Source organism: Telmatherina bonti (assembly GCF_933228915.1).
Source record: "Telmatherina bonti genome assembly, chromosome: 18".
Classification (NCBI taxonomy): Eukaryota; Metazoa; Chordata; class Actinopteri; order Atheriniformes; family Telmatherinidae; genus Telmatherina; species Telmatherina bonti.
This window is the reverse complement of record NC_136616.1, coordinates 32,076,424-32,102,913: the sequence shown is the minus strand read 5'-3', so window position 1 is coordinate 32,102,913 and position 26,490 is coordinate 32,076,424. Positions and strand designations below refer to the sequence as shown.

The following is a 26,490-nucleotide window of genomic DNA, read 5'->3' as shown; positions in this document are numbered from 1 at the left end:
ACTTCTATAGCACTTTTCTAGTCATGCAGACCACTCAAAGCGCTTTACACTACTTGTCACATTCACCCATTCACACACACACTCATCCAACACACTCATACCCCGATAGGCACATCGGGGGGCAGCTTGAGGTTCAGTGTCTTGCCCTAGGACACTTCAGCCTGTTAGGGGAAGCCTGGAATCATTCCCCCAACTTTCCAGTTGAAGGACAACTGCTCTTCCTCCTGAGCTACAGCCGCCCTTGTGATATTAACATTGCCATTTATGTATTAACACTCAATAATACCATGAGAGGGGATCAGTAAGATCTTATTACTCTAAGTAAAGAATTAAGTCTAACAAGAACTTATGTACAGTAATCTGTCATTACTTATACTATAGGGGTCCAATATCACTTCTCCTATCAACTGGGGTGGTAAGACTACGCTTATCCATCTCGGGGAGTACAGACAAAAGAAAATTTGTGCTGCCTGAAGCAGAGCAGAAGTGATTACAGTCTCACTGCTGTGAAATAGGAATTTACTGTGTTAAACAGAGAAAAACATCATTTTGCTCACCAACTTATTTCGCATGTGTATTGAAATATCCATCAAACCCCAAAGCAACCAGCCAAAATATTTCCAAAATAACTCAATTTATTTATTTATATCTATCTTATATATATATATATATATATATATATATATATATATATATATATATATGTAAACAAAACCAGCTTAAATATCCTCAGCAGAGATAAGATTTGTTTTTCAACATTATAGCTTTTACTAAAATTGCATTAAAAAAAAATTAAGGTAAAAATGTTTTATTGATCTGTAATGTAAATCTAGCCTTTTTTTTTAACCAGTCCTGTCCAGCATCCTGACAGCAGAATGAGGGTCTTGTAAAACATATTTTAACAAGAAACATATTTCATGTTTTTTTGTGTGTGTGTCTTAGAAAGCTCCAAGTTACTAGAACAGCCACATAGACTCTAATAATACATTTTTAACAGGATTTCCAGTTAAAACGCATCTTTTAAAGTTGTTTAGCATCCATGTCTCTCTTGGCACTAAAAAAAAAGCTTTGTTATCCTTACAGATATAAAAGAGTGTATATTGGAGTTAAAGCTGAGATTTTGCACAAAAAATGAAACAGTTACCAGTCAGTCGTTGCTATGGCAGTTATTGGGTATCATGGTAACATTAACAGTTGGAAAACACAACTGTTGGTGTACCAACACAACTCGAACAAAAAAATCCTCAAATTTTCAGGTTTTTGATCCATCAATCTTCTGCCTCTTATCCAGGGTCAGGTCGCAGCGGCAGCAGCCGAAGCAGGGAAGCCCAGACTTCCCTCTCCCCAGCCACATTTGCCAACTCTGCGGGGGGGTCCCGAGGCGTTCCCAGGCCAGCCCAGAGATATAATCCCTCCAGCGTGTCCTGGGTCTTCCCGGGATCTCCTCCCAGAGGGACGTGCCTGGAACACCTCACCAGGGAGGTCCAGGAGGCATCCTGACCAGATGCCCTAGTCACCTCAAGTGATTCCTCTCGATGGGGAGGAGCAGTGGCTCTACTCTGATCTCCTCCCAGATGACCGAGCTCCTCACCATATCTCTTAGGGAGAGCCCGGCCACCCTGCAGAGGCACCTCATTTCAGCCGCCTGTATACGAGATCTCGTTCTTTCGGTCACGACCCACAACTCATGACCATAGGTGAGGGTAGGAACGCAGATCGACTGGTAAATCGAGAGTTTCCCCTTCTGGCTCAGCTCCTTCTTCACCACGATAGACCATCGCAGTCCGCATTACTGCAGATGCTGGATCGATCCATCTGTCGATCTCGCGCTCCATCCTTCCCTCACTGGTGAACAAGACCCCGAGATATTTAAACTCCTCCACTTGAGGCAGGACCTGACTTCCGTCCCGGAGAGGGCAATCCACCCTATTCCGGCTGAGGACCATGTTCTCAGATTTGGAGGTGCTGATTCCCATCCCAGCCATTTCACACTTGGCCGCAAATCGCTCAAGCGAGAGCTGGAGATCACTTCTTGCTTGAGGTTTCTAACCTTTTTTTTTTTTTTTACAGATGTAATTTTTAGTCTGCATGTTGTCCTAACCATCACAGAAAATCTCCAGTTAAATTTAAGCTACTTTTAGCCAGTTATTACACAAACTGTAAACATGAAAGATGCACAACTAAAGTTTATAAATCGTGCCCAAAATAATATTTAAAATTTAATCAATCAATCACACACACACACACACACACACACACACAATATTACCAATCTTAAAATACAAAGAATGAATACCATCATATATGTTGCAAAGAACTGGCCTAAGTTCTCTCTGACTCTTCCGTCAAACACAGCTAAACTAATTGTGGAAACACTCCTTGAAGACCTGAGTCATCAACTTGCTGCTAAAAGTAGACAAGGACCCTGCAGAGCAGAGACATAGAGCGGACATTTCTCTGATTGTTTGTCAAACTCTCATTTCATTGTTTGCGATCAAGGATCGAGGAAATATTTTTCTCGAACTATTTTTAAAAATATTTCCAACCCCTGCGTTCAAATACACTTTGCCATGTTTATTTGAAAAGAACTGGTTACGTGACTCCCTAAATCACGTCCAATGCAATAGGTGTTTCCATTACCGTTTTGAGATATGCTTCTATATCGACATCTGAAAATCCCCTTCACGAGCGTAAAAACTTTGAAGCAATATTTGAGCGGTTCTTCTCAATGTAGACATAACCAGTTTTTTGTTTTGATATTTACATTTTGCACAAGGCGCAACACAAACTCAGCTATTTCCAGCGATATTCCCATCTATATCTTGTTTTCTTCCTTGAGTCTAACAGGAAAACGAAAGTGTGATGGTCACAAAACAAATAAAAGAAAAATAAAGGTCTACCCTTAACCTTTGGGCTTAATGTCAGCCGTTATCGAGTGACTGTCAATGTACTTTGTCACACTTTCCAAACCAGTTCGGCACTTCTGTGGTCCGATCAGAAAGCCTGTTGGTTTTCAAGACCTGCACGATTTTCTAAAATCCAGGTTTACAAACCTCCAAAACTGGCAATTGACAGAGATTTTGCAACCAGACTGAGCTTCCCATGACATTTGCAATTACCTTGTCAATATCAGAAGGGAGAGTTAAAAGCTTACAAGTCTTTGGAGGTGTATTATTATTTAGTGGCAGGATGGGAATCAGACCTCCAGCTGTGGAAAGTTCTCCAAACAATTTCCTCTTCATGACAAAGGTGGGTATTATTCGGCATTAAGGAGTCTAATTTATGACATTTTGAAAGACATATTGTTTCCTATAGTAGATTTTTGACAAAAACACTAAATTGTTCAGATAAATAAGTGAATTAGTTGGTTTGCAGGTGGACATTTCCACACCAACTACACAAGCCTTTTTACATGTCTGCTACTCATGCCCGGCGGTTTGTACTAAATCTGCACAGATATTCATAGTTCCCTTCAGTGTGTTAGTAACCCATATTTCATGTTTCTAGTCCACACTGACAGCTGATTGATTATGCATGTTCAGCATGTAGCATTGCACTGTTTCCTCCTCCCTCCAAGTCATCACTCACAAGCACGGAACGGGAAAAACAACCCAAACACCTGGCACAGGAAAAACACGCTGCAACAAACTGCAGCACATCCAGCTGAGATTCTTCACATTTGTGTTGAACATCATCGTCCTCCCCTCGTGTTCCTGTTGTTTTCTACTCTCCTGTGTGTCTACTGTGAGAGGGTTGTGTTTGTGTTTTTAGTCAGATGAAACCAGCCTGATGTTTGTGTGCTTTATGGCGCACACTGCCCACAGCAATTACATTAACAGTCTCCTCACACACGCCTGAGCTTCTACACTTCTGAGGACCTTCGCTGACATAATGCATCTGCTGTGAATCTAATCCCACCCCGAAGCCCTTAACTTCCATTTTTATTTAACAAATGTAACAAAAATCTCCCAGAACTGGGTTTATTATGGACTGAAATGAGTGCTTTAAATGTTCAAATATTAATGATCGCATTTAGGGATCTGAAAAAGAAAACAGGCCACTGAGCTTAAAAGATCAAAGGAAATAAAGCCTCAATTTAAAACCATTTTTTCTACAAAAATGAATTTAAATCTGTTTTTTGTGTCATGAATCACATCTTTATATTTTTATGAGTTTGCCTTTAACTTGTTTTGTACTTGACACAAAAACACAGACGTGTTTATAAATGGGTCACAGTCATGTACATGGAACAAGTTTTATTCACTGGTTTTTAACACTGCATGAGTTGTGTGGTGCTCTGTGTTTACTTGTTTTATTTGTTCTTTTTAGTTATTTTATTGGGCATTTATATATTTTAAATTGTTTTACTTGTTATTTTACTTAAATTATTATTTTACTTTTATTTTGTGATATTTGACTCTGTGCAACACTTTGGAGACTTTCTGTTTTTAAAATGTGCTTTAGAAATAAAGTGGATTGGATTATGGTAAGGGACAAGAAAAACACCAGTAAGTCCCCACAGCATCGTATAAACCAGATCTGTGTGTGTGTGTGTGTGTGTGACCAAACAATCTTCAAACTCAATTGGGTGAAGACTCACTCATTAGTGTAATTCAATTAAAAGCAACACTTATTGGGTGTAATAGATCCCGTTACCACAGCAACTGATCCCGCAAGGCCCGAACCTCCCACCCTGATGAACGAATGAGACTCTCCAACACCATCTAGTGGTGGAAAGTCGCCACTGCAACCTGACCACCCAGGTTACCACAGTGACAGGACTGGTGTCTTCTCACATCAGGACCCTCTGAGGCATCCCCTCTTCCTCTTCCTCCAGACCGTTTCCTGCAGTCAGGTGGAGACACTGGACCACAACAAAACATTCCAGCTGTTTGAGATGGAGGAGCCTTTTCCACAGCAGCCACCACACTCTGACATGGTCTCCCTCTCTTTCTGTGAGGTCTGCGACGACTTGAAGTGATTTTAAGTTTTTAAAAATTCATCTTTTCACTCTGGTTTTTACCTCCAGAGAGCAGAACCGCTCGGCCTTTTTATTTCTCTTTTATTGTCCATTTAACTGTTGTTTTATGCTATTAATGTTGATTTATTTCATTTTATTTTACCTGTACAGCACTTTGGTTACTAAATGGTCTGTGAAAGTGCTCTATAAATAAAGTTGTGTTTGATTGATAATCTCACGGTACTCTGTATCCCCTCCCTCGTACACCCCTTTCCTGACTGATGGCTCTACTACTACTACTTTACCCCAGAGGACAGCGCCTCCGGTCCTCGAGGGCTCGTATCCTGCAGCTATTGGATGTTTTCCTACTGAAACACCTGATTCAATTTCTGTACAAGTCTGTTTGTGACACGTTTGTTTGATTTAAGTGCTTTGCAGCAGGGACACATGTAATACCTGCAGGACCCCAGTCTGGAGCTGGTGGTCTCCGTTGCTGTCAAAAGGTGCTTCAACAAGCTATCAAGTTAACAGTGTTGATTTTTCTACACTTTTCTAAATATTTTCCTCAAAATAAGATGTTTCTAAATGAAGTAGTGCAGGTTATAAGTCACCCTAAAAGCCTGTTTATGTACAAAGAAGAAGATGGATGGATTGTACGACTGTGACAGTACACTGTTGTCCCAATTCGGTTACGATTTTTTTAGGTGCCGATTTGATTTAAATTGCGATTCTTAGAATTCTTCAATATTGCTGATTTTTGTAGATTAAAACAAAAAAAAATGAATAAAACTTTTTTTTTTTGCTCGTTATTTTTCAGTAGCCAGACCATCATTCTGCTGCTATAATGCCCAAGAAGACAAGTAAAAAGATCAACAATAAAAAATGACAAATTTATAATGGATTATTTCTATTTATTTAGAAAAAAAATACATTTTTTAAACAAATAAATTATTTTAAAATTTAAAAGCAAAAAAAAAAATCCAGATTTTCGATTTGATTTTCCCGCCCCTCATGGACAGTTAGTCCATCTCCCGTGTGAGAATTTACCCAGAGGTGTATAAAGTAGAAGTAAAGGAAAAGGTAGAAGTCCTGCCATGTTTTTGGATCTACCGATGCCTTTAGAGCAGATGTTTTCACCAACAGGCTCATCTACCTGCAGTGTTAATTAGATTCACCTGGTTTAGAGACTGGAAGGAGCTACCGGACAGGACGTCTACTTTCTACACCTCTGCTTTTACCTGCGTATACTCCGTTACTTCCTGGAGGAACTGGAACACTATCTTCTGGTTTTCACCAACATTTATTGTTTCTACTGTGTTCCAGGTGGATTTACTCTGAAACAGTGACACGTTTCTTAATTCTGACACTTCTGTAATCTCTCATGGCTCAGCCAAGACTAAGATTAAACTTACAGACAACGTAAACGTGAAGACATTCGACCTGCCAGTCATTCAAAATATTTACCCAAATATACACTTGGTATCATCGCAACAGGAGGTAATCGTGTTTTTAGTCCTCCTGTTCGCAGTCCTGTACCTGCGGTTGGAGAATAACACATTTTATTTACTCAGCTGCGGTTGAATAAACATAAACAGGAGTAGATGTCCAGGAGGGCTCCAGCATCGTTTCCAGCTTCTCATACAGATTAGTTGAAAGGTTGATGCTTGTAGGATCACCAGGACGTCTCCATCGTGGACCGTCTTCAGAAGACAACGAGGACTCTCTGAATCAGCTGGTTTTTATAAGGCGACGTTCTGCGTGGCAACTTATATTGACCTCCGTCGTGTCCAGAGAAGGATCCTGTAGAGCAGGGATGCCCAAAGTGGGGCCCGCGGGCCAAAATCGGCCCACCAGCACTTTGCTTTTGGCCCTTAAGTCATTGTTTATATTAATGCCCTACAGAGCTTGATGAAAAGACACTTTCAGTGTCATGAACCCCAATAAGACCAGACTCAGATGGACCTTGACTGACCGGGTCAGTGCAACCCAACATGGAGACTGGTACTGTCCAAAGATCAACTTCATGTTTCCCACTAAGTAACAACAACTTGCCTTGTTCCACATGCGCTGTTTCTGGTTGTTGACACGTTGCACTTGGTTAAAGTTTAGTGGCTGTAATTTCTTGTCCCTATAACTACGACTTCATTGTTCTTTTGCTATATTGATTTTTTATGTGACATTTAATTTGCCCTGCTAGGAAGAAATACACATATACACATATATTTGCTATTGAACAATAATTAAAATAACTTGCATTTTCTTGTGTTTCATCATTAAAGCTGCAGCACTTGGCCTGTGGCCCACTGGATCATTTTCAGTTTGGCCCTTGGAGACAAAAAGTTTGGGCACCCCTGCTGTAGAGCTTTAAAGCTAAACCGTCTGAGCAAAAGACCCGTTCTGTCTGTTTCTGCCGTTCTGTTCTTCTTCTCAACAAGGCCAAGAGAACAAAAGTTACGTGATTGAGGACATCTTGCAGCTTCTTCATCAGCTGAGCAGAAGCTTCTTCTCATGGGGCTTCAAGAAGTGCTGTGCGATTGGTCAGACATTTCGGCTGGGCGTGGTCAAAACGGAAATCTGCCACTTCTGTTGATGCGTAAACATCCGATTGAGGTGGCAAGAAAGTAGGAAAATTTAAAGACATGGATGCCGTCAAGTCCACAACCCGGCCTGAGACGGATGAAACGCCTCGTTAAACATGAAATAACAGGGTCACATAAAAACACAGGCGCCCCTCCCCCGCAGCAAGCTCCGCCTCCATCAGGGCGGAGCTTCTCTGAGAAGCCCCACCCCATCGGAGGCGGGGCTTCTCTGGGATTGTGAACTGACTGGACCAGAGCAAACTCGCTTCTTGTGGAGGATGCAACAAGCTTGCAGATTATCACCTTGCTTGGTCTCTGTTGGATGTTACCGTGACGTTCACCTCTGACTCGTGGACATAGCGGCAGGTTCACCTGGTCCAGAATCAGGACAAGCGGAGGAAAAGTTGGACTTTAGGAAGAATTGTGGAGGTTTGGCTTTACAGGCAGGTAAAGAAACACTATCCGATTCGCCTAGTTGGTTGAAAAGCTTCAGTTCTCCGCATCCCGATCAGCGCCGTGCTTCCCAAACAGAACAAGAACCGAACCAGTTCTCCGCTGCTTGTCGTAAAGCATCTGTACGTAAACGTGGAAATATACTTGTTTCCTCTGTTGCAGACACTAACACGTCATTTCAAGCATTTATTTCAACATTCTGAAACAAATTCAGGAGGATTATTGGCACAAAACTTTTCCATAGCCGGAGTTTTTACTCCGTGTTTGATCGCCAAATCGAGCCAAAGTCGCGGTTTTTCGTCTTTAAAGGTTCAATATTGGCAACATCGGTCAAAATATCTGAACCAGATTCCTCCTCAGTGTGAAAACGATCAGTTCAGTCAGTTTTTAATGAGCTCCAGATCTCAGTCTGTCATGTTTCATCTCACCCCAAACGTCCACGCGTCAGTCTGGATCACCTGATCGTGCGGTACATCATGAAGTCCACCGTGGTGCATCGTGGGAACTTTCCGATGGAGCTCTCCTCCACCGGCGTGTACACCTTGATCTGCCGCATGTGCGTGTCTCTGCCGTTCTGGTGGTTGGCCAGCACGGCGATCTGGATCATGAAGGTGCTGACTGGCTCGTTTGTCAGCTGAAACAAACACGTTTAAATGTAAAATCACGTCTTAGCCAACGACGGCTGCAACGTAAAACTACGTGTCTGACTTCCACGTCACTTCTTACATAAACAATTCAATTCAACTTTATTTATATAGCGTCAAATCACGGCAATGCCATCTCAAGACGCTTTACAGACAGGAAAAAAAACATAATGAAAGCCAATTCATAATAGCCTATATAAGGAAACCAACAGATTGAGGTGAGTGCAACTCAATCTCCCATCCTGAGCAAGCACACTGGCGACAGTGGGAAGGAAAAAACTCCCTTTTAACAGGAAGGAAACCTCCGGCAGAACCCGGCTCAAGGACAGGCAGCCATCTGCCTCTGCTGTGTGGGGGGAAGAGGCATCATCTGGAGCATTTTGTTCCAGCGTATCTCTGGACTCCTTCATTTTCCCCGCCAGCTTCTAATCTGTGGAAGTGGGCAGCGGCCCCCCCTTCCTCCTCCTGCGGACCAAGATCCTCTTTCTCCCTACATTTTATTGTCTGACCACTTTATTTTTACTTTCTGGATAAGTCCGGTCTCTGATGAGACACGCTGACAGCATCTGTCACCTGCTGATGCTCCTCTGCCTTTCTGGTGGTGCTGATGTCCATGAGGCCCCTGGTGAGTAAAACCTCTCTGTTGGATCTTTAGTTGTGCTTGTAAAAACTAAAATTTTGAACCTGCAGAGGCGGCTTGTAATCACAGACGTGTAAAACTGGTCTGGATCTGAAGTGTTTGACTTGTTTTCACACATTTAAAGTGGAACTATTATGTGCATTTCAGGCTAATTTATTTTTATTTCCGAACCCAGAAAGGCTGGGATTGATCGAGTTATTGTCACAAAGCGCTTTATTTACTTCAGACCGACCCTCTCCGTAGGCTGTCAGACGAGTGGATTGAGACTCTTCCGCATTAAGCCCCGCCTCCCGCCACTGCACTACATCGGGAGCGCGCACCGCACCTGCTTTCGCCGTCATTATAACATGTCATAAACAGAAGGATTAGGCTGATATGAACTCAATAAGAAAACAAAATACAATGTGAACACATAGCATACAGCCCTACATGTTGGAACCTGAATCAGACCCTGAAGACGAAGTGGAAAACAGCAACCCACAGCAACGAATGCAGCAGGATGTCTCTCTTTGGTAAACTCACCAGCCATCGTTGGAAATAACTTTATCCCACGTTTTCCACCCGCCTGATGTATTTGTACATGCCCTTGTTAACCAGTAGAAGGTAACCAATCACCGAACCTTATCCCCCGGGACGTCACAAGAATTTCCAAGAAGAAAAAACTCTAAAACGACGCGTTTTTCGTCGCCATGGAAACCGAATCGAGAGCGTGCTGGAACTCAAACTTAAACGTGCTTTTAGGTGATAAAAAACAGTGTCGTTCACATGTCTGATGAGGATTCAACACTGTAACACTGTAGAAAGCTCAGAAAACTCCAAATAACATAATAGCACCCCTTTTAAGGTCCAGATAGAAGAAACAAAAACATGTCTCTTCACTTCTTCATATTTGTGCTTATGACATTTTGAGGATTACTTAAGTTCTATTAGTCATTTTCACCGACTTGATCCTGTTTATTTTCTGAAACAGTGAAATTTTTCACTTTTTTTTTTTAAATTTTGAATTTGAAAATATTTTAGTCTTGTTTTAATAACGATGCAACACTAAGGATGTGTTGAAGTGTTTTTACCTGATTCAAGAGAGAGATGTGAATCCAGCCGCTGGGCTCCACCATCTCCAGCTGCTGCAGAAGACGATGACGGAGAAGATTCTCATTTCTCATGAAACTTTCAGCAGCTTTAAAAGTCGGAACTTAGAGAGCGACTTATCTGAAGAAGTTACCCGGATTTCTTGAAGATTGTGGAAGTTGTTGCCGACTCTGACAGAGATCTTACTGGGAGTGTAGCTCTCATCTGATTTATAATCAGCATAAATACAGAGCATCTTCACTGTCGTCCTCCTCCTAGACACAGCAAATCAGACGTTTAGTTATAAATCCTCAATCTCCAGAGACGCAACAAGTCATGTTTGTGAAAAAAAATGACCTCATCAGGAAACTGGATTAGCAGGAGGGGTGGGATAATCTAATTGAAAATCGGAAATTGGGATTTTTTTCTTCACAATTTTAAAATAAATTTTTTTGTTAAAAAAATCTATTTTTTTTCAAATGAATAAAATGAATGCACTATAAAATTTTTGTCATTTTTATCGTTTTTATCTATCTTTTTACTAAATACCTGTAACTGATGACAGTGAGAGCACTGCACAAGATTTCCAATGTGCTCGGACTGTCAGTTTATGCACAAATGGTAAATAAAAACCTGAATAAAAATGAAATCTTTTCAATAGAGGTGGGAAAAATGAATAATAAAAAAAAAAAATCTCGAATTCTTTGCTTCACAATTTTAAAAATCAATTTTTTGTAAAAAAAAAAAAAATATATATTTTTTCAATTAAATAATAATCCATGATCATTTTTGTCATTTTTATAGTTTTTATTGATCTTTTTACTTGTCTTCTTGGGCGTTACAGCAGCAGAATGATGATCTGGCTACTGTGTTGTTTTTTCCTGATTAAAATTAAGAAAAATGACGAGCAAAAAAAAAAAGAAGTTTTATCCATTTTTGTTTTGTTTTTAATCTACAAAAATCAGCAATATGGGAGAATTGTGAAAATCGCAATTTAAATTGAATCGGCACCCAAAAAATCGTAATCAAATTGGAATAAAAGCGTATCATCACAGCCCTATGTGTTACCATACTTGAAGGTGTCTTATTATACATATATGTGCATCTAAATTTAGGTATTTGATAAATGAATTTATGACTTTACAATGAATGAAAATTTTTTTTATCAAATCGAAACAAAAGCGTATCGTCACAGCCCTAATAAACAGTGTAAAAAAAATACTGCGGCTAGACACTGAAAAGTTCATGTTACCTGAACTGGATGTTGACCAGGTGAGGCTGGGATCCATCTGACTGCCAGTATGTCTCCAGGTTGTCATCTCTCAGCTGATCCACTCCAAACCCTGCAAACAAAGCGGTCCGTATGAGACTATAATCATCACTCTGCATCCCAACACCAGCATCTACGTCCAGTTTACCTGGTTTACAGGAGGAGAGAGACCACACCGCCTGGGAGCCAATTTCCCGGACCGTCCCAGTCCGCTCCAACTGCTTCGGGTCAGCACCAGGCGGCGTCTTGCTTGGAGTGGCCATTCTGAATACAGGAAAACAGATTTTAAAAACCCATCAAGCAACATCTGAACATCACCTGTGTTTAGTTCAAAATAAGGTAACTGGACAGCCTAAAGACATTTCAAATGTCAAATTCCTTCTAGATATGAACATAAATATTTAACAGGAGCATCTTTAGGAGTTTATAGGAACAAACAAGTAAACGTGGAAAATTCAGCACAAATAAATAATAACCAGCAATTTATTTAACAGCTGTATAATCTGACAAATATGTGGCTAACCTTTAAAAACCAAATCCAGTGAATTAAAAAGGTAAGCTACACATTTAGTGACCTAAATATTACAAATTGTAAAATTACCCTTAAAAAATAAACAACGTTTTTATAGTTTGGTGGAGCTACAGTTAGCCGCTAGCACCACGTGTCTTCAGCATTAAAACCTCTTCAGACACGTTTATTTTCAAACCACACAGTTTTTACCTACATAAGATATTAACATAAGAGTCTCAGATGCAGTTTTAATCCATGAGATGTGAACTTTTTCGACAAAAATACAGTTAAACTCCAGTTTTTTCTCCGCTGAAACAACGTCGTGTCCGAGTCGCTGCTTGATGACGCCAACAAGGCGAGGTCGCGTGTATTTTACGTGTGTCCCGCCATCTTTCCAGCCGGCTTCCAGCAGAGAAACACGTTGCTGGGAAAAAAAAGCCACTTTTACCTCCGATTATTTCTCCCTGCGCGTCTCCTCTCTTCTATTTTATTCCAAGGCGGGGTACGGGAGCCTTAAAGGGGTAGGTTTGATCTAATAGACCCCGATTTTGCAGCGCTTTTAATGTGTATTACCATAGAAACGAGCAGCTGTCACAGCGCGGGGCCTCTCCGCTGCAGCTAGCAGCTAGCTTTTAGCATTTCCAGGTGAATTTATTGAATTTACTTTTTTCCTCCAAAGTTGCTTTTAAACATGTAAATTTAACCATCTGAAAACACAATTTAAAGCCTCTTTATATCCAAACAGTGTAGTCTTTAGCACAGTTTATTTAGCTGAAGGAAGGAGCCTGAAAATATGACGTTTCCTTCCCTTTAGATAATCGTCTAAATATCGGTCTTTAATATCACAAATCATTAGATTATCATGTGTTTTAAATCTAACAGGTTTTGACAATAATATAAGACTTTATTGAATGAGTAACTCACACATCTGAAGGTTATTTTGGGGTAAATCTGAAAGTGTTGCTGCTCGCCACCGCCCGTCACGTCGCATGTCAGAAACTGAAAATCCTGCCGTATAATGAAACATTTCAGTCAGATGTGTTGTATATTATGATGAAAATGTTCCGTACGAATCTCAAGGTTTACAGCTGAAAACCTAAAAGACCTTTAAATAGCAGCGCTGACCATATGCTGCGTCGCCTTCCCTGTACGGAAGCCCGGATGGTGCAGAATGGGCAGGTGTTGTGTCGAGTTTTGTGACCCATCACATTTTCTGTCACCTAAGATGTCGCTCCGTTTTCAAATGTGGTCAAAATTTTCATTTTAATAATTAATTCTAATACAACAATTTTTGATGTTTAAGAGAAGGCTTATTATTTATAAACCTGTAATGAAACAAATATTAGTCACATTTGCATGATTTATCAATTTTGCAAACATTAAAACATATAGTTCAATTTAAATGAAATGGCTTCATCACGATTAGTCATTAAAAAAAAAAAAGAGAGAGAGAGAAAAGCCAATTATTGTAATCAGGTAATAGTAATAGAAATAGTCATTTCTCATGATTAGTAGGAAGAAGACTGCAAATATTGCAATATATTCATAGCTGAAAATCTTGATCAGGTGACAGAATAATGTTCTGGATGATAATCTGACTGATAATAAAGATCCTCTGAACCAGGATCAGGATTCAGGCCCAGTCTGGAGTTGCTGGTTCAGGGCTGTCTGTGCACCTGTTGCCCCCCTTTGTTGGATTTATTGTTCAGATCGGAAAGTGTTGCTTCAGCAGTGTGCATGTGGATGCATTCTCCATCTCTTTTTCTCACGTTATATCTCCTGAATGACTCATCACACCCCCCAACCCCGTCTGGCCTTTCTTTATCTCCCAGCTCCGCAGGCGCAAGCGTCCGTCATTCCAGCCCTCCATCATGGCGGATAAAAACACCAGGATTGCCATCGTCAACCATGACAAATGCAAACCGAAGAAATGCCGTCAGGAGTGCAAGAAGAGCTGCCCGGTTGTCCGTATGGGTGAGTTTCTGGCAGGGCTGGGCGATTAATCGGTTTTTAATCTCAATTACAATCTGGGTTTGCTTTTATTGTGGCAGGTCCTGAGTAAATGTTTCATTCTATCATGCTTCATTTACAACCCATGTTGGAGCAGATGTAAATGAGAATGGATGGGCTCCCCATCAGCGTCTGCAAGTCATAGATAGATGTTAGAGCAGGGCAATTAATCAGATTTTAATCTCAACTACGATCTGGGTTTTCAGCGATCCTAAAAATAAAAGGGTGTGATTATTTTTCTCTTTGCAGTTTCCTCTCCTGCTGTCTTCAGCTGCTAATCGAGCGTCTCTGGCGTTGCAGCGCTGTGCTGTAAACTCCTCCCACAGCTGCTTTGCTTTCATTCAAACACTGTTGCCAACTTGGCGACTTTCTCGCTAAATCTGGAGACTTTTTTGTTAAAAGCGACAACTCTAGCGGCTTTTACTGGAGTTATTAGAGACTTTTCTGGTGTTTTGGCGACTGACTTGAAGGCACATATTGTTCTGCAGTTACTGTAAGGAAGGAGAAGCGGGAGCCTCTCCCGTCCTAAAGCACTCCCAGGCGGCCAGTCTCAGTCGGCTCCGGCTGCAGGTCGATGTAGAATAACTGCAGTAGGTTGTGGAAGTTCACCTAAACATAGTTTATACCATTGTCAGTGACAACTGGCTGCATTATTTTTGTATAAACGCACACGTAGTTCGGCAAGTTAAACACTGTAATATCCCTCCGTTCAGGGGCGTTACCATAGCAACGCGTTCTTTTAACAGGTGACTGAGAGAAACGCGCTGTAGCGTTGTTTGGTAAAAAATGTACATCCAGGCCAACATAAAATAGTTCCTATATAAGCGGTAAAGGCGGGTTAAACAACTCGGAACCGTGTATTAGACGGTTATAATGCACGACACGGAGTCTAGAACACCACAACGCGCAGCGTTGTTTATAAATACTGGATAATTGTGTTAAATAATCCAGATCTCAATTTCAGTCAAAATAATCGTGATTATAGTTTTTGTCATAATCGAGCAGCTCTAGTTTCTGGACACGGAGAAGCAGTCAGATGACGGGAACGCGGCGTGGAAGCACTTACGCTGGTGTGTTGTGTGTTTGCAGGTAAACTGTGTATCGAGGTGACGCCTCAGAGCAAGATCGTGTGGATCTCAGAGTCTTTGTGTATAGGCTGCGGCATCTGCATCAAGGTGAAGAAACCTGCACGGTGGAGTCACAGCGCCAGTTTTGGCTTCAGTTCTGGTTTTCCTCACCGTGTTTTCTCCCTGTAGAAATGTCCCTTCGGAGCTCTGTCTATCGTCAACCTTCCCAGCAACCTGGAGAAAGAAACGACGCACAGATACTGCGCCAACTCCTTCAAACTACACAGGTACGCCGCTCCGACTCGGACAGATCACCAATCCATCACAGCACGACTGAAACAGACGCAATGCAGCAATGAAATAATAAATTATGCTTTTTTTTTTCCCCTCATAATGTGACTATTTGGTGTTTAAGTTAAAGGCTGGCTGGTTAATTCCACTCAGTTTCGTAACGTAGAATAAAGCTGAGATGTGACATAAAATCAAAACATTTTGTTCTGCTTTAATCATGAAAGTATTCTAAAAACGTCTACAAGAGGCGGCGTGTCTCCTGTAAAACTGAATGTACCGATGCAGACGACTCGACTGAAAGTTACGATCAGCGTAAAACTGAGTCATGATGTGATTTTAGGATATTTTGATAAGATGTGATCAATAACCAGCTTTTATAAACAGCCTGTAGGTCAGCTTCCTACAAGTCACCACAGACTGAATCCTGCTGTTTTTCTTACCTGGGTTTTAGTGACGAAACTATTTTTTATTTAAACATAAAATGACAAAAAGAACAGAAGAAATTGTAATAATTTAAAAAAAGAACCAGAAAATTGTGATTTGTAAATTAACTTTCAGTTCATTTCTGCCTTTGTCTGAAACTTCACACCCAAGATAAATGTTACGGTTTGTGTTTTTCAGACACGTAAAAATAATACAGAACTGTCAGAATTAAGTTGTGATTAAATGAAGGACACCTCTATCGATGCTCAGCCAGGAGAATCCGGGGGAAAAAACCCCAAATTCACCTCAAACTCTGTGATTGTCCGGAGTAGGGCGGAGCGTCATGACAAAGTTCTCATATCGCGGTTTTATTAAAAGTCGTATTGGTTTTACGGTATTTGACGGTATTATTTTTTTTATACAAGAGTTTTCTTACCCTCATTATGAAAATAATTACTGCACTTGATTACCGCCAGGGACGGCAGCCAGCTTGGTCTGTAATTTTCCCAGGTTACGACTACATGGCGAGTACATGGCGGTGTTGCAGAAACCCAGTTATGTCTGGCAGGACATAACTGGGATTCAGTTTTCACCATCGTCTTAAAGCCGTCTTTCTCTACGGTAGGGTGTCAAACTCCAGTCCTGAGGACCGGTATCCAACAGGTTTTTGTTGTTTCCCTCCACCAACAGCTTCTTGTCAACATATTTATGATTTTAATCAAAACCTTCCTTTTCACTCGCTGAAGTGTTTGTGTCCGGCAGTGAAATTGGTCCCCGCTGAAACACTGTCTCACTGCGCACGTTCCGGGTGTTTTTTGAGCCGGTATAGCGGCATATGAAACATTAATATAACAAAAATAAACCAGTATACCGCACAGGCCTAGTCCAGAGAGAAGCAAAGCCCAACAACTATAAAACCTCCATCTCCGTGGAAACTAGCCGGACCTTCATCTCTATGGAAACTAGCAGGACCTTCAGGATTCAGCAGATCATAGGACAAATTAGAGCCATAAAACAGCAGAAGTAAGACTCGATGTGTGACGGCGGCCGCTAGCTGGAGGCTAGCTGGAGTATGTCAGTTTAAATCCCTCCAGATGTGATGCTACCTGGGACTCTGATGGTGATGATGATGAAGTTTTACTGGATAAATTGCCAGCCCAGCTAGAAACTGGAAAACTTAAAGGATGATTTTCTGACCTGATGATCAGAAACATCTTTGTGTGCGCTACAGGCTGCCTATTCCCAGGCCCGGGGAGGTTCTGGGTCTGGTAGGGACCAACGGTATCGGGAAGTCCACGGCTCTGAAGATCCTGGCGGGAAAACAAAAACCTAACCTGGGCAAGTATGATGTGAGTGTTTATACACACACACACACAGAGACACACACAGTTGGGTGTGTTTGGTGCTGCAGAGATAATGTTTGGGTGTGTCAGCTGTTTACCGGCTGCTTGTTGGGATCTGAAGGAAGTTTAATGAGGCTGAACTGGAACCAGTTTAAGTGACTGTAACGTCAACTGGTTTCTGATGGGACTGGTGCCCAGTTCATAAAACCTCGTATTAATCCGTGTCAACGTGTCCCAGAATCCTCCGGACTGGCAGGAGATCCTGACCTACTTCAGAGGTTCAGAGCTGCAGAACTACTTCACCAAAATCCTGGAGGACGACCTGCGGGCCATCGTCAAGCCGCAGTACGTCGACCAGATCCCCAAAACCGTCAAGGTAGGTGGTGCTGCATGCGTCTGAGCGCCGCGCGGCGTCTGAGCTGGTCATAACCGTTGGTTTTTCACCCGCAGGGGTCAGTAGGCGCCATCCTGAGCCGGAAAGACGACACCGACACGCAGGACATCGTCTGCGACCAGCTAGGTACGAACACCGTTGACGAGGCGACGCCTCCCATTTCTCTGTAAACCCCTAAAGATCTGAACTTTCCCGGTTTGTTCGCGGCAGATCTGAGTCACCTGCGGGAGAGGAACGTGGAGGATCTGTCCGGAGGAGAGCTGCAGAGGTTTGCCTGCGCCGTCGTCTGCATCCAGAGGGCCGACATGTGAGCCAACGCGCCGCCTCGCTGTTTTCTGCCCGACCCCTGAACCTCAGCTGACGTGTTTCCCGCTTCTCTGCTGCAGTTTCATGTTTGATGAACCGTCCAGTTACCTGGATGTGAAACAGAGGCTGAAGGCCGCCATCACCATCCGCTCGCTCATCACCCCGGACAGGTGAGCACCGACCCGGCGGGCCAAAACCAAACCATCCGGACGTTGTTCTCAGACGCCGTGTTGTTTGCTTCAGGTACATCATCGTGGTGGAGCACGACCTGAGCGTCCTGGACTACCTGTCGGACTTCATCTGCTGCCTGTACGGCGTCCCCAGCGCCTACGGAGTCGTCACCATGCCCTTCAGCGTCCGGGAAGGTAAAGCGCCGACACACAGCAGACGCCGCCGTTCCAGCGGAAACACTGACCGTCTCTGCTTCCTCTCCCCGTCCAGGCATCAACATCTTCCTGGACGGTTACGTTCCCACAGAGAACCTCAGGTTTCGCGAAACGTCGCTGGTCTTTAAGGTGGCGGAGACGGCCAACGAGGAGGAGGTGAAGCGACTGCGGCATTACCAGGTAAGGATTAACGCTGTTTCCACTCGTTCAGTCTCAGCTGCTTGGTGAATCGTTGTCAGGACGACGGGGTGCCTGGATTTGACCCTTTTTCCAGTAAACCGCGATGTTGTATAACCTGTCCGCTGAGTTGTGCAATAACCTCTCTGTTACTGCAACAGAATCAGACGTTCAAGGGTTAAAAGGAACCGGGTGTATCCCGATCATAGACCCTATATGAAAGATGGACGGAGCTTTCGGCAGTTAAAAGTGAAGCCTACATGGAAGTGCATAAAACTGCAGTTCCCCTTTCATCCACTAGGGGCTCCAAAACAGAGCAAATCCACATAGACTCCCATGTTAAAAAGACCAACTTCACAGCAGAAATAAACATGTTTACAGCCTGGTTCAGAAATCCATTTTAGGTTTAATAGATCAGGTTCACCTTCATGACAACTGTGGGGAAAGTGAAATTTTTTCTAACTTGCCCGTTTAAAAGTAATTTAATCTCTAAATTTAGCATATTTCGGGGCGTGTCCTTTTGATTGACGGGTACCCGATCTCCCGCTTCAAGTAAGAAGAACGTAGAACAACTGCGGTTTATAGCCGGTTAACAACGTGACTTAGCTTTAGCCCGCTTACCTCCGTTAGCTGGTTAGCTCCTGTTATCTCCGGGTTAGCTCGGTTAGCTTTTAGCTACAGAAAGGTCGGAGTTCGCTTGATGTCAATCATCCACCATGACGCTCATGGCTGCCCTTTCAGCTCCACCTCTTTGCCCATATATGTATTTTCCGAGTGAGACGACACGCATGACGCTGCTAAGATAGCGACGGTAGGAGCCGCCCACCGAGCTTCAATTGAGCTTTTCAGAAACCTACGGGTGACGTCACAGAGGCTCCGCCCATCTTTTTATATATAGTCTATGGTCTCGACACCATGTTTCTTCGGCGACCTTCTGTCTTATCGGGCTGAAACGACTTTAACGGCGCTTTTCTGTTCAGTATCCAGACATGGGCAAGACGATGGGTGAGTTCACGCTGGACATCAAAGGAGGAGAGTTCACGGACTCTGAGATCATGGTGATGCTGGGAGAGAACGGTAAGCTTTGGGATCCCAGTACTGGTTTAGGGGCCGAACCAGAACCGGGACTGGGTTCAGGATGGAGACCAGCTCAGAACGGTTTGTGTTAACGTGTGTCGTTACCGTCTGCAGGCACAGGAAAGACGACCTTCATCAGGATGTTGGCTGGAGGCCTCAAACCTGACGGAGGAGGTGAGCGTCTCCCGTGGCAACCAAACTACCTGAAAGCAGTAGTTTTTGGTTGTTTTTTTTTTTTAAACCTGCACTTTGTCTTTCAGGTGAGGTTCCCATCTTGAACGTCAGCTACAAGCCTCAGACCATCAGCCCCAAGTTTAAGGTGAGAGATCATCCGTGTTTTCAGATGTTCCTTCGTTTCCGTCCCAGAAATGAACCGTCTGTCTGTCCGTCTGTCTGCAGGGCAGCGTCAGAGCTCTGCTGCATGAGAAGATCAGGGACGCCTACACCCACCCACAGTTCATCACCGACGTCATGAAGCCGCTGCAGATCGAGAGCATCATCGACCAGGATGTAAGGAACAACCCAGACCGTGTCCTGAACCCGAGTCCTCGCCACAAAACAGCGGATGCCTCAACATCCCGCTTTAATTCAGATCAATGTCATCCAGCTGTTGCTAGGCAACTACAGGGTTGGATGTCAGAGCTGAGGAAATCATCGGTACGAACGCTCCGAGGATGTTCAGACCGTGTCGGACACGCCACCATTTTAAGTTTATTTCACAAAAGAAGAAAATTTTGACCTCTGCCGTCCCCCGTCCGTCTGCCTGACGTCACCTGAACCAATGGACAACAGAGGGCTGAACTCTCAGCATGAAAGCGGCGTTAGCTTCCAGTTTTACAGGCGTAACATCAGTTCTGGACACGTGTGTCCACATGGAGTCTAGAATCTCAGCTAAAAGCTCATTAAAAGCATTTATATTGCCTCTAACGTCACTCAACACCGCGACCCCCAGGAGTAACGTTAAGCCAGAAGCAGAAGAAGCCAGAATTCATAACTTTGTTGTCTGACCTCCAAGACGTCCAGCTACCAGGATGAAAGCGCGTTTCCGTAAAAACTACGAGTCCTTTGAAAGCAGTTTTCATCCAATTTAGCCGTTTCCTGTCTGGTTACTGGGATTTGATGGAACGACAACATTTATCAGTCATTTCGCCGGATCACATGATTAAAATGAGGCTCTACCTGACAGAAACTATAACCTGTATTTGTGGGTTTATGCCAGCTGGTATCGTGCACCTGTTTGCAGTTTATCTCCACCTTTTTGGGCTTCCCAAAAGGAACAATGCAGAAGAAGAGTTGTGTCCCGTATTCATGATCGGACGACCAGGACTTTACTAAAAACGGCAAAATGTGCAAAAATAAAAACTAAGCGAGGAGAAAATTCTTCATTTTTCACTACATATCACTTATTGGAAGCCAGTGATGCACGTTAGCTTTGTTTTGATACCAAAAGGGGTTTTATAGTAAGAGAAATTATTTTGTGGTAATTTTCCAGCAGAAAACCCAAAAAACCCTGTCGACCTGCTGAAAACAAGTGTCACAGTTTTCTAGAACTGCTGTAGACGTAATGAGGGCACGATGACGAAGCTTTTCTCGCTCCACCTCTGCAGGTGCAGAACCTCTCTGGTGGAGAGCTGCAGAGAGTCGCTCTGACGCTGTGTTTGGGAAAACCAGCCGACGTCTACCTGATCGACGAGCCGTCGGCCTACCTGGACTCTGAGCAGAGGTTGATGGCCGCCAGAGTCATCAAGAGGTGCGACACTCACGCTTCCTCTTCCTCTCGTCTCTCCTGCTCCTGTTTATGTCAGAAAACCTGAACAAAAACAATTATTTTCTTTGCTTCCTTCTGTGTGACAGAAAAATTAATAAATTCAGGTCATGTGACGTCTTATCGGCAGGTACATCCTCCACGCCAAGAAGACTGCGTTCGTGGTGGAGCACGACTTCATCATGGCGACATACCTGGCCGACAGAGTCATCGTGTTTGATGGCATTCCCTCCAAGACGACGTCGGCCAACACGTAAGGCCCCGCCCACATTTCCACCTGCCCTTATCTACGTTGTCGTTACAAACGCCGTTGTCGTTTCCGCCAACAGGCCTCAGAGTCTGCTGGCCGGGATGAACCGCTTCCTGTCGCTGCTAGAGATCACGTTCAGGAGAGACCCCAACAACTTCAGGCCGCGCATCAACAAGCTCAACTCCATCAAGGTAGCGCTGAATCCAGCCTTTCGTACCGCCGCCGCGGAAGCGAAGCAAACGCTGAACTCTGCCTCGTCTCTTTCAGGACACGGAACAGAAGAAGAGCGGGAACTATTTCTTCCTGGATGACTAAGACGCCGTCCTGCTTGACCAACCGCGACCTCCCGGCTGCCGTTGAACGTCGCTGCGACATTTCCAGCCAGACTGCGTCCACCAAGCGGCAGACGAGTTCAGACCATCAAAGCAAACTGAGATAAAAGCTCCATCAGCCTTCATGTACCGGGCCACGTTCAGTAGCCAGCAATGTTGTGACATATAAAGTAACGGAGTGCGTTGCTTCCTGTGCGTGTCGGCCCGACCGCGTGGCCCGAATCCACAAGGCAACGACTTTATGGAACATTAAGCAGAATATTTTAACACTCATGCATTTACAACAATAAACTGAAGCTTCCTGACCCGGAAAAACAGCCTCGCGGCTCTTTTCTTACTCATTTCTGCAGTTTTTGCTCAGAAGACAAACATTAAAGCTCATAATAAAACCGTAAATACAACCTGATCAGCTCAGCTTGAAGATGAACACTGAGATTAAAATATCTAAACTATTTGTCAGATAGCTACAATTAAACGTGTCGAAGAGTTTGATCTGTAAGGTGAGACAACAGTTGTTTATGATGGAAAGGATTAGTAAAAGTTCCTTCATGAAGGTACTTTAGCTAAGAACACGGCAAAAAATGATCATTCCCATCATTTCTTTATGAAATATGAAGCTAGTACCAAGAAAATAGGAAGCTTGTCCAAAGGGAAACATTGAAAAAGTAGAGAAAAGTCCAAACAAGATGCCTAAAACTGGAAAATAAGAACATGAGCAGAAAGTACGTGTTTGTGGTTGGTTTAGACAAGATTTTCTGTTCAGAAGTGATTATTAAAATGAGAGTTTTTACTTTAAAAGTGAAATGAGTGAAAATAAATGAAAATGGCTTGATTTTGGTTCTATAATGTAAAATAAAAGCGTGTTTTATATTTTTTAGAGAGGAAGTGGTGGCGAATCAGCGAGGCTCTGGTGGGCAGGTTGAATGAGGTCAGCAGGTTTATGCCTGTCATATCAAACTGCCAAATGTTTTCCTGTTGCCTCAGACCAGGAAGTCATACATTCGTAATACCTTTTAAGTTCAATTTCCTGGTTAAATAACTAAAATAAAGCAATTTTCCACAAACATGATCAGGAATTTAGCACTTGAAATTTGGCTTGAGTCATAGCTGAAAGAGGAGGCTAATCCCAGAACATGTATGTTAAATTCACTGGTTAATCTGTCTATGACTCGCTGCGAATGGTTTGTCTCTACTGGGTGTACTCAGGTGCGCCTCACCTGCTGGGCTCCAGCTTCCCCACAACCCTGACCTCGAATAAGGGGTATAAAACAAAAACAAAAAAAACGCAGTGGTGGAATGTAACCAAATCCCAAAACTTCTTTACTGTAATAGTTTCTCATGTGTCTGTACTTGAGTAGATTTAGATTTTTTACTGTACTACATTTTACAGCAAAGATTTTTACTTTATACTTCTCCACCATCTTTCGAAGTGTTGTGAACAACCGAGCTAGATCCTGTGGGACTTCCAGATGTAGTCCACAACGGTGGTGGACGACCGCCAAGCAGAGGAAAGCCGTGCTGGATGCAGACATTCCCAACGACAGCAGTGTCAGGAAAGAGGAAGAGGAGCAACTGGAGAAAGCCTGGAAGGCGAAGGCAGCAGAAGTACCAGTGATCATCTGAGCACTGGAGGCTGTGTCCGCTGAGAAGTAGCTTCAACAGATACAGCAAGGAGCATCAGACGTCTCCATCCAGAAAGAGATCATTCTGAGGAACAGCCAAGATACGGAACACCCCACCCAGGGCAGATGGGACAGGGCGAACACACTTTCCTACAACATTTAATAGGCAACATTTATACATTTAATAATGTAGACCTGGTGGAGGCGACTTGCTGAAGTTCAAACAGCATCACAACGATCAAGAAAAGGGATTTAAGTGACTCTGAATGTGGTGTGGACCATGTTGTTGGTCTGAGTTGGTCAGATAGGCCTGAAGAAGAGAAAATATCCAGTTTTGATGTCAGAGGAGAATGGACAGACTGGTTGGAAATTATTAAAAAAAAAAAAAAAGAGGCAACAGGAAGTTCAGGAAGCACTGGTTCCAACCAAGATAAGCAGAACATCTCTGAACACACAACACGTCCAGCCTGGAAGCAGATGGTCTCCAGCAGCAGAAGACCACAGCGGGTTCCCTCCTGTCAGTAAGAACAGGAAACTGAGGCTACAATTCACACAGACTCACCAGAACTGGACAATAGAAGATGGAGAAACTGGTCTGATGAGTCTCCAGTTCAGCTCCACATTCACATGGTAGGATCAGAATCTGCTGGAAACCTCATGACAACATGGATCCATCCTGATTGGATCAACACTTCAGGCCCCTCTGTATCATCGTGACATGATTTAACCAGTACAGCTTCGCTAAGTGTTGCTAATGACCATTTCCATCCCTTTATGACCACAGTGTAGCATCTTCTAATGGAAACTTCCAGCAGGAAGTGTTGGTGCTTCATGTCAATACCCCAACACCTTTGGTAAATTTCTCACCACCAAGATTTAGGACAATTCTGAAGGAAGAAGGGGGTCTAATCCAAAAGTAACACATTTACCATTTATATCATACTTATCGAAAGTGAAACACAACAAGCTGATTTAACCAGAAACCAACAAATATTCTGAACCAAAGTTTTATTCAACTGCATAGAAAGAAACCAACACAAACTTTTTGTTCTGTACAGCAGTGTCTCTTGGACAATCAATCAAGGTAAAAGCTTTAAACACAAGGCACTAAATCTCGAGAGAGATTAGTTGGTCTAAAGTGAAGACAGAAACAATGATGTGAAACTAGCAGCACAACACAAACACATTCAAAAAGAAACTAAATTAAATAAAACCTGAGCCATGCAAATGCAAACATTAAACGCTTACAGATGTTCTCTGATCGGATTTGGTACGGATGTAGTCGATTTACTTGCTTTTAGCTCACAGAACTGGCCTGCGTTGCTTCTACCACACACAGGTGTTCAGGGGCTTTTAAGTGATAAAAGAAAGCCAGAAATGTGAATTTTTACTGAAAGAAACAAGTTTAAGGAATTATTTTTGCTAAAAGAGATGAGAGGTTGTCATACTTCTACTGTCCAAGAGGCTAATCCGGCTCCTGAATACATCAGCATTTCTTTCTGAAGCCTTCATTTCTGGTTTTAGAAACCCGTTTAATTTTCCTGGGTTGATTTCCACATTTATGCCAAGCTATTTTGCCACATATGTCCCATAAAAACATTAAAGTTGATCTGATTCCATCAACAATATGGTGGCCAGGTTTTAATTTATTGCTGATTACTCTAAACCCTCCTTCCATGTTTGTTAAATCCATACATACATTCATCTGTTCAGAAAGGCAAACTGGAGGTTGTGCATGCTAACATGCTAGCATGACAACCTGGCTAAATAAAACAAAAACTCCCAAATAGTGTTTGTGATTTCCAGACGAGAGAAAAAGAAAAAAAAGAATGTCCAGCAGCTGCTGACTCAGCGTTCACCAATCGAATCCCAAGTTTTGACAGGCAGAAAGAAGAAGCCCCTACCTACAACTAGTATCTCTTGTCCCTTCCCTGTCCCCTGTAGGAAGAGTTATACTGAGTGAAGCTTTGCCCAGCCCCCACATCACCATGTCTCCTCCTTGGCGCTCCCCTCCCTCCATCATAAAATCCTCTCCCTCTTCCTCGTTTGTAGCTCCTCCTCTGCCCCATGTGGTTCATGGCTCTGTATCCGTCCGTGTCTTCGTAGTCGTCCTCCGTGCTGCAGGCCACGGACAGCGGCTCTGCCATGGTGACGGACTGCAGGTAACTAAGGTGGCTGGGCTCTATGTATGGTTTTGTAGGGTTGTGCTGCTTTCGGGGGGGCCTGTATGGTGTTGGAGAGCCAGGGCTGTTGCCAGATCTCATAGTTGCTAAGGAGACGGGGGTATCCTTCATGTCTGGGTCTGAAACTACAGCAAGCTGTGGAAGGGAGAGAGCAAAATCAGATGACCTGAAACCACTATTAGTACTGTTTATCCTTGCTGAATCAGTGTTTTTATTTTTTTATATGTGTGAGTTTTGAAAATTTATCAAATACAAAAGACCCGACAAAACCTTAATCCAAACACGGTCCTCATAGATGCACATAAACAGGAATGTGTGTGTGTGTGTGTGGTCGTGGAAGGGAGAGAGAGCAAAATCAGATGACCTGAAGCTATTCATGCCGCTTATCCTTGCTGAATCAATGTTTTTTTTTTATATGCGTGAGTTTTGAAAATCAATCAAGCCCAAAAGACCCGACAAAACCTTAATCCAAGCACGGCCCTCACATATCCAGATAAGCAGGAATGTGTGTGTGTGTGTGTGTGTGTGTGTGTGTGTGGTCCATACTATGGGTTTATTGTTGAGTGGAGGGTCTACCAGCAGCACGGTTCGGGTCTGACCCTCTACTGGCTCCTTTTTCATGCCTGATGGAGAAAAAAATAAATTTAATTAACTGATTTAAAGTAAATTGGTAAGACATCGTTACTGCACCACATCCCAGTTTTAACTTATTTATGCATTTACTTGATGTACGTCGTTA

At 43.1% G+C, this 26,490-nt stretch overlaps 3 protein-coding genes across 6 annotated transcripts in view; 1 reads left to right on the top strand and 2 right to left on the bottom strand.

Annotated features, from left to right (window-relative positions):
• Positions 1-8,211: 8,211 nt before the first annotated feature.
• On the bottom strand, positions 8,212-13,271 carry anapc10 (anaphase promoting complex subunit 10). Of its 4 annotated transcripts, XM_079258137.1 has the most exons (7): positions 13,231-13,271; positions 13,050-13,133; positions 11,763-11,878; positions 11,597-11,687; positions 10,499-10,619; positions 10,347-10,400; positions 8,212-8,626 (listed from the first exon to the last, which is right to left on the bottom strand). In XM_079258137.1, exons 3-7 carry the CDS (start codon positions 11,875-11,877, stop codon positions 8,447-8,449), a joined length of 561 nt encoding a protein of 186 aa, XP_079114263.1. In that variant the 5' UTR covers position 11,878; positions 13,050-13,133; positions 13,231-13,271; the 3' UTR covers positions 8,212-8,446. The 4 variants fall into 4 exon arrangements, with proteins under 4 accessions (XP_079114263.1, XP_079114262.1, XP_079114265.1 ...); XM_079258136.1 differs by lacking the exons at positions 13,050-13,133; positions 13,231-13,271 and adding an exon at positions 12,340-12,466; XM_079258139.1 differs by lacking the exons at positions 13,050-13,133; positions 13,231-13,271 and adding an exon at positions 12,340-12,466 and having other exon boundaries at positions 10,347-10,397.
• On the top strand, positions 12,516-22,249 carry abce1 (ATP-binding cassette, sub-family E (OABP), member 1). The gene is made up of 19 exons (XM_079258122.1): positions 12,516-12,646; positions 13,958-14,099; positions 15,225-15,310; positions 15,392-15,489; positions 17,148-17,265; positions 17,498-17,635; positions 17,710-17,779; positions 17,864-17,960; positions 18,040-18,129; positions 18,203-18,324; positions 18,401-18,525; positions 19,503-19,599; positions 19,714-19,773; positions 19,860-19,918; positions 19,999-20,109; positions 21,207-21,349; positions 21,495-21,617; positions 21,694-21,805; positions 21,882-22,249. The coding sequence occupies exons 2-19, from the start codon at positions 13,997-13,999 to the stop codon at positions 21,927-21,929; spliced, it is 1,800 nt and encodes a 599-aa protein (XP_079114248.1). The 5' UTR covers positions 12,516-12,646; positions 13,958-13,996; the 3' UTR covers positions 21,930-22,249.
• Positions 22,250-24,559: 2,310 nt separating this feature from the next.
• otud4 (OTU deubiquitinase 4) overlaps positions 24,560-26,490 on the bottom strand; it is a 28,520-nt gene continuing 26,589 nt past the window's right edge. The window contains exons 20-21 of the mRNA XM_079258110.1: positions 26,298-26,374; positions 24,560-25,886 (exon numbers count right to left, since the gene is read on the bottom strand). Coding sequence (XP_079114236.1) covers positions 25,479-25,886; positions 26,298-26,374 — 485 coding nt within the window. The 3' untranslated portion in view covers positions 24,560-25,478. The remainder of the gene's footprint in view (positions 25,887-26,297; positions 26,375-26,490) is intronic.

Coding starts and splice junctions, on each gene's coding strand:
- abce1 (XM_079258122.1), top strand. CDS start 13,997: ATGGCGGATAAAAACACCAGGATTGCCATCGTCAACCATGACAAATGC. Junction 17,266..17,497: donor CTAACCTGGGCAAGTATGAT/GTGAGTGTTTAT, acceptor AACGTGTCCCAG/AATCCTCCGGACTGGCAGGA. Junction 19,919..19,998: donor CCATCAGCCCCAAGTTTAAG/GTGAGAGATCAT, acceptor GTCTGTCTGCAG/GGCAGCGTCAGAGCTCTGCT.
- anapc10 (XM_079258137.1), bottom strand. CDS start 11,877: ATGGCCACTCCAAGCAAGACGCCGCCTGGTGCTGACCCGAAGCAGTTG. Junction 11,688..11,762: donor TCTCTCCTCCTGTAAACCAG/GTAAACTGGACG, acceptor CTTTGTTTGCAG/GGTTTGGAGTGGATCAGCTG. Junction 10,401..10,498: donor ACAATCTTCAAGAAATCCGG/GTAACTTCTTCA, acceptor CGTCTTCTGCAG/CAGCTGGAGATGGTGGAGCC.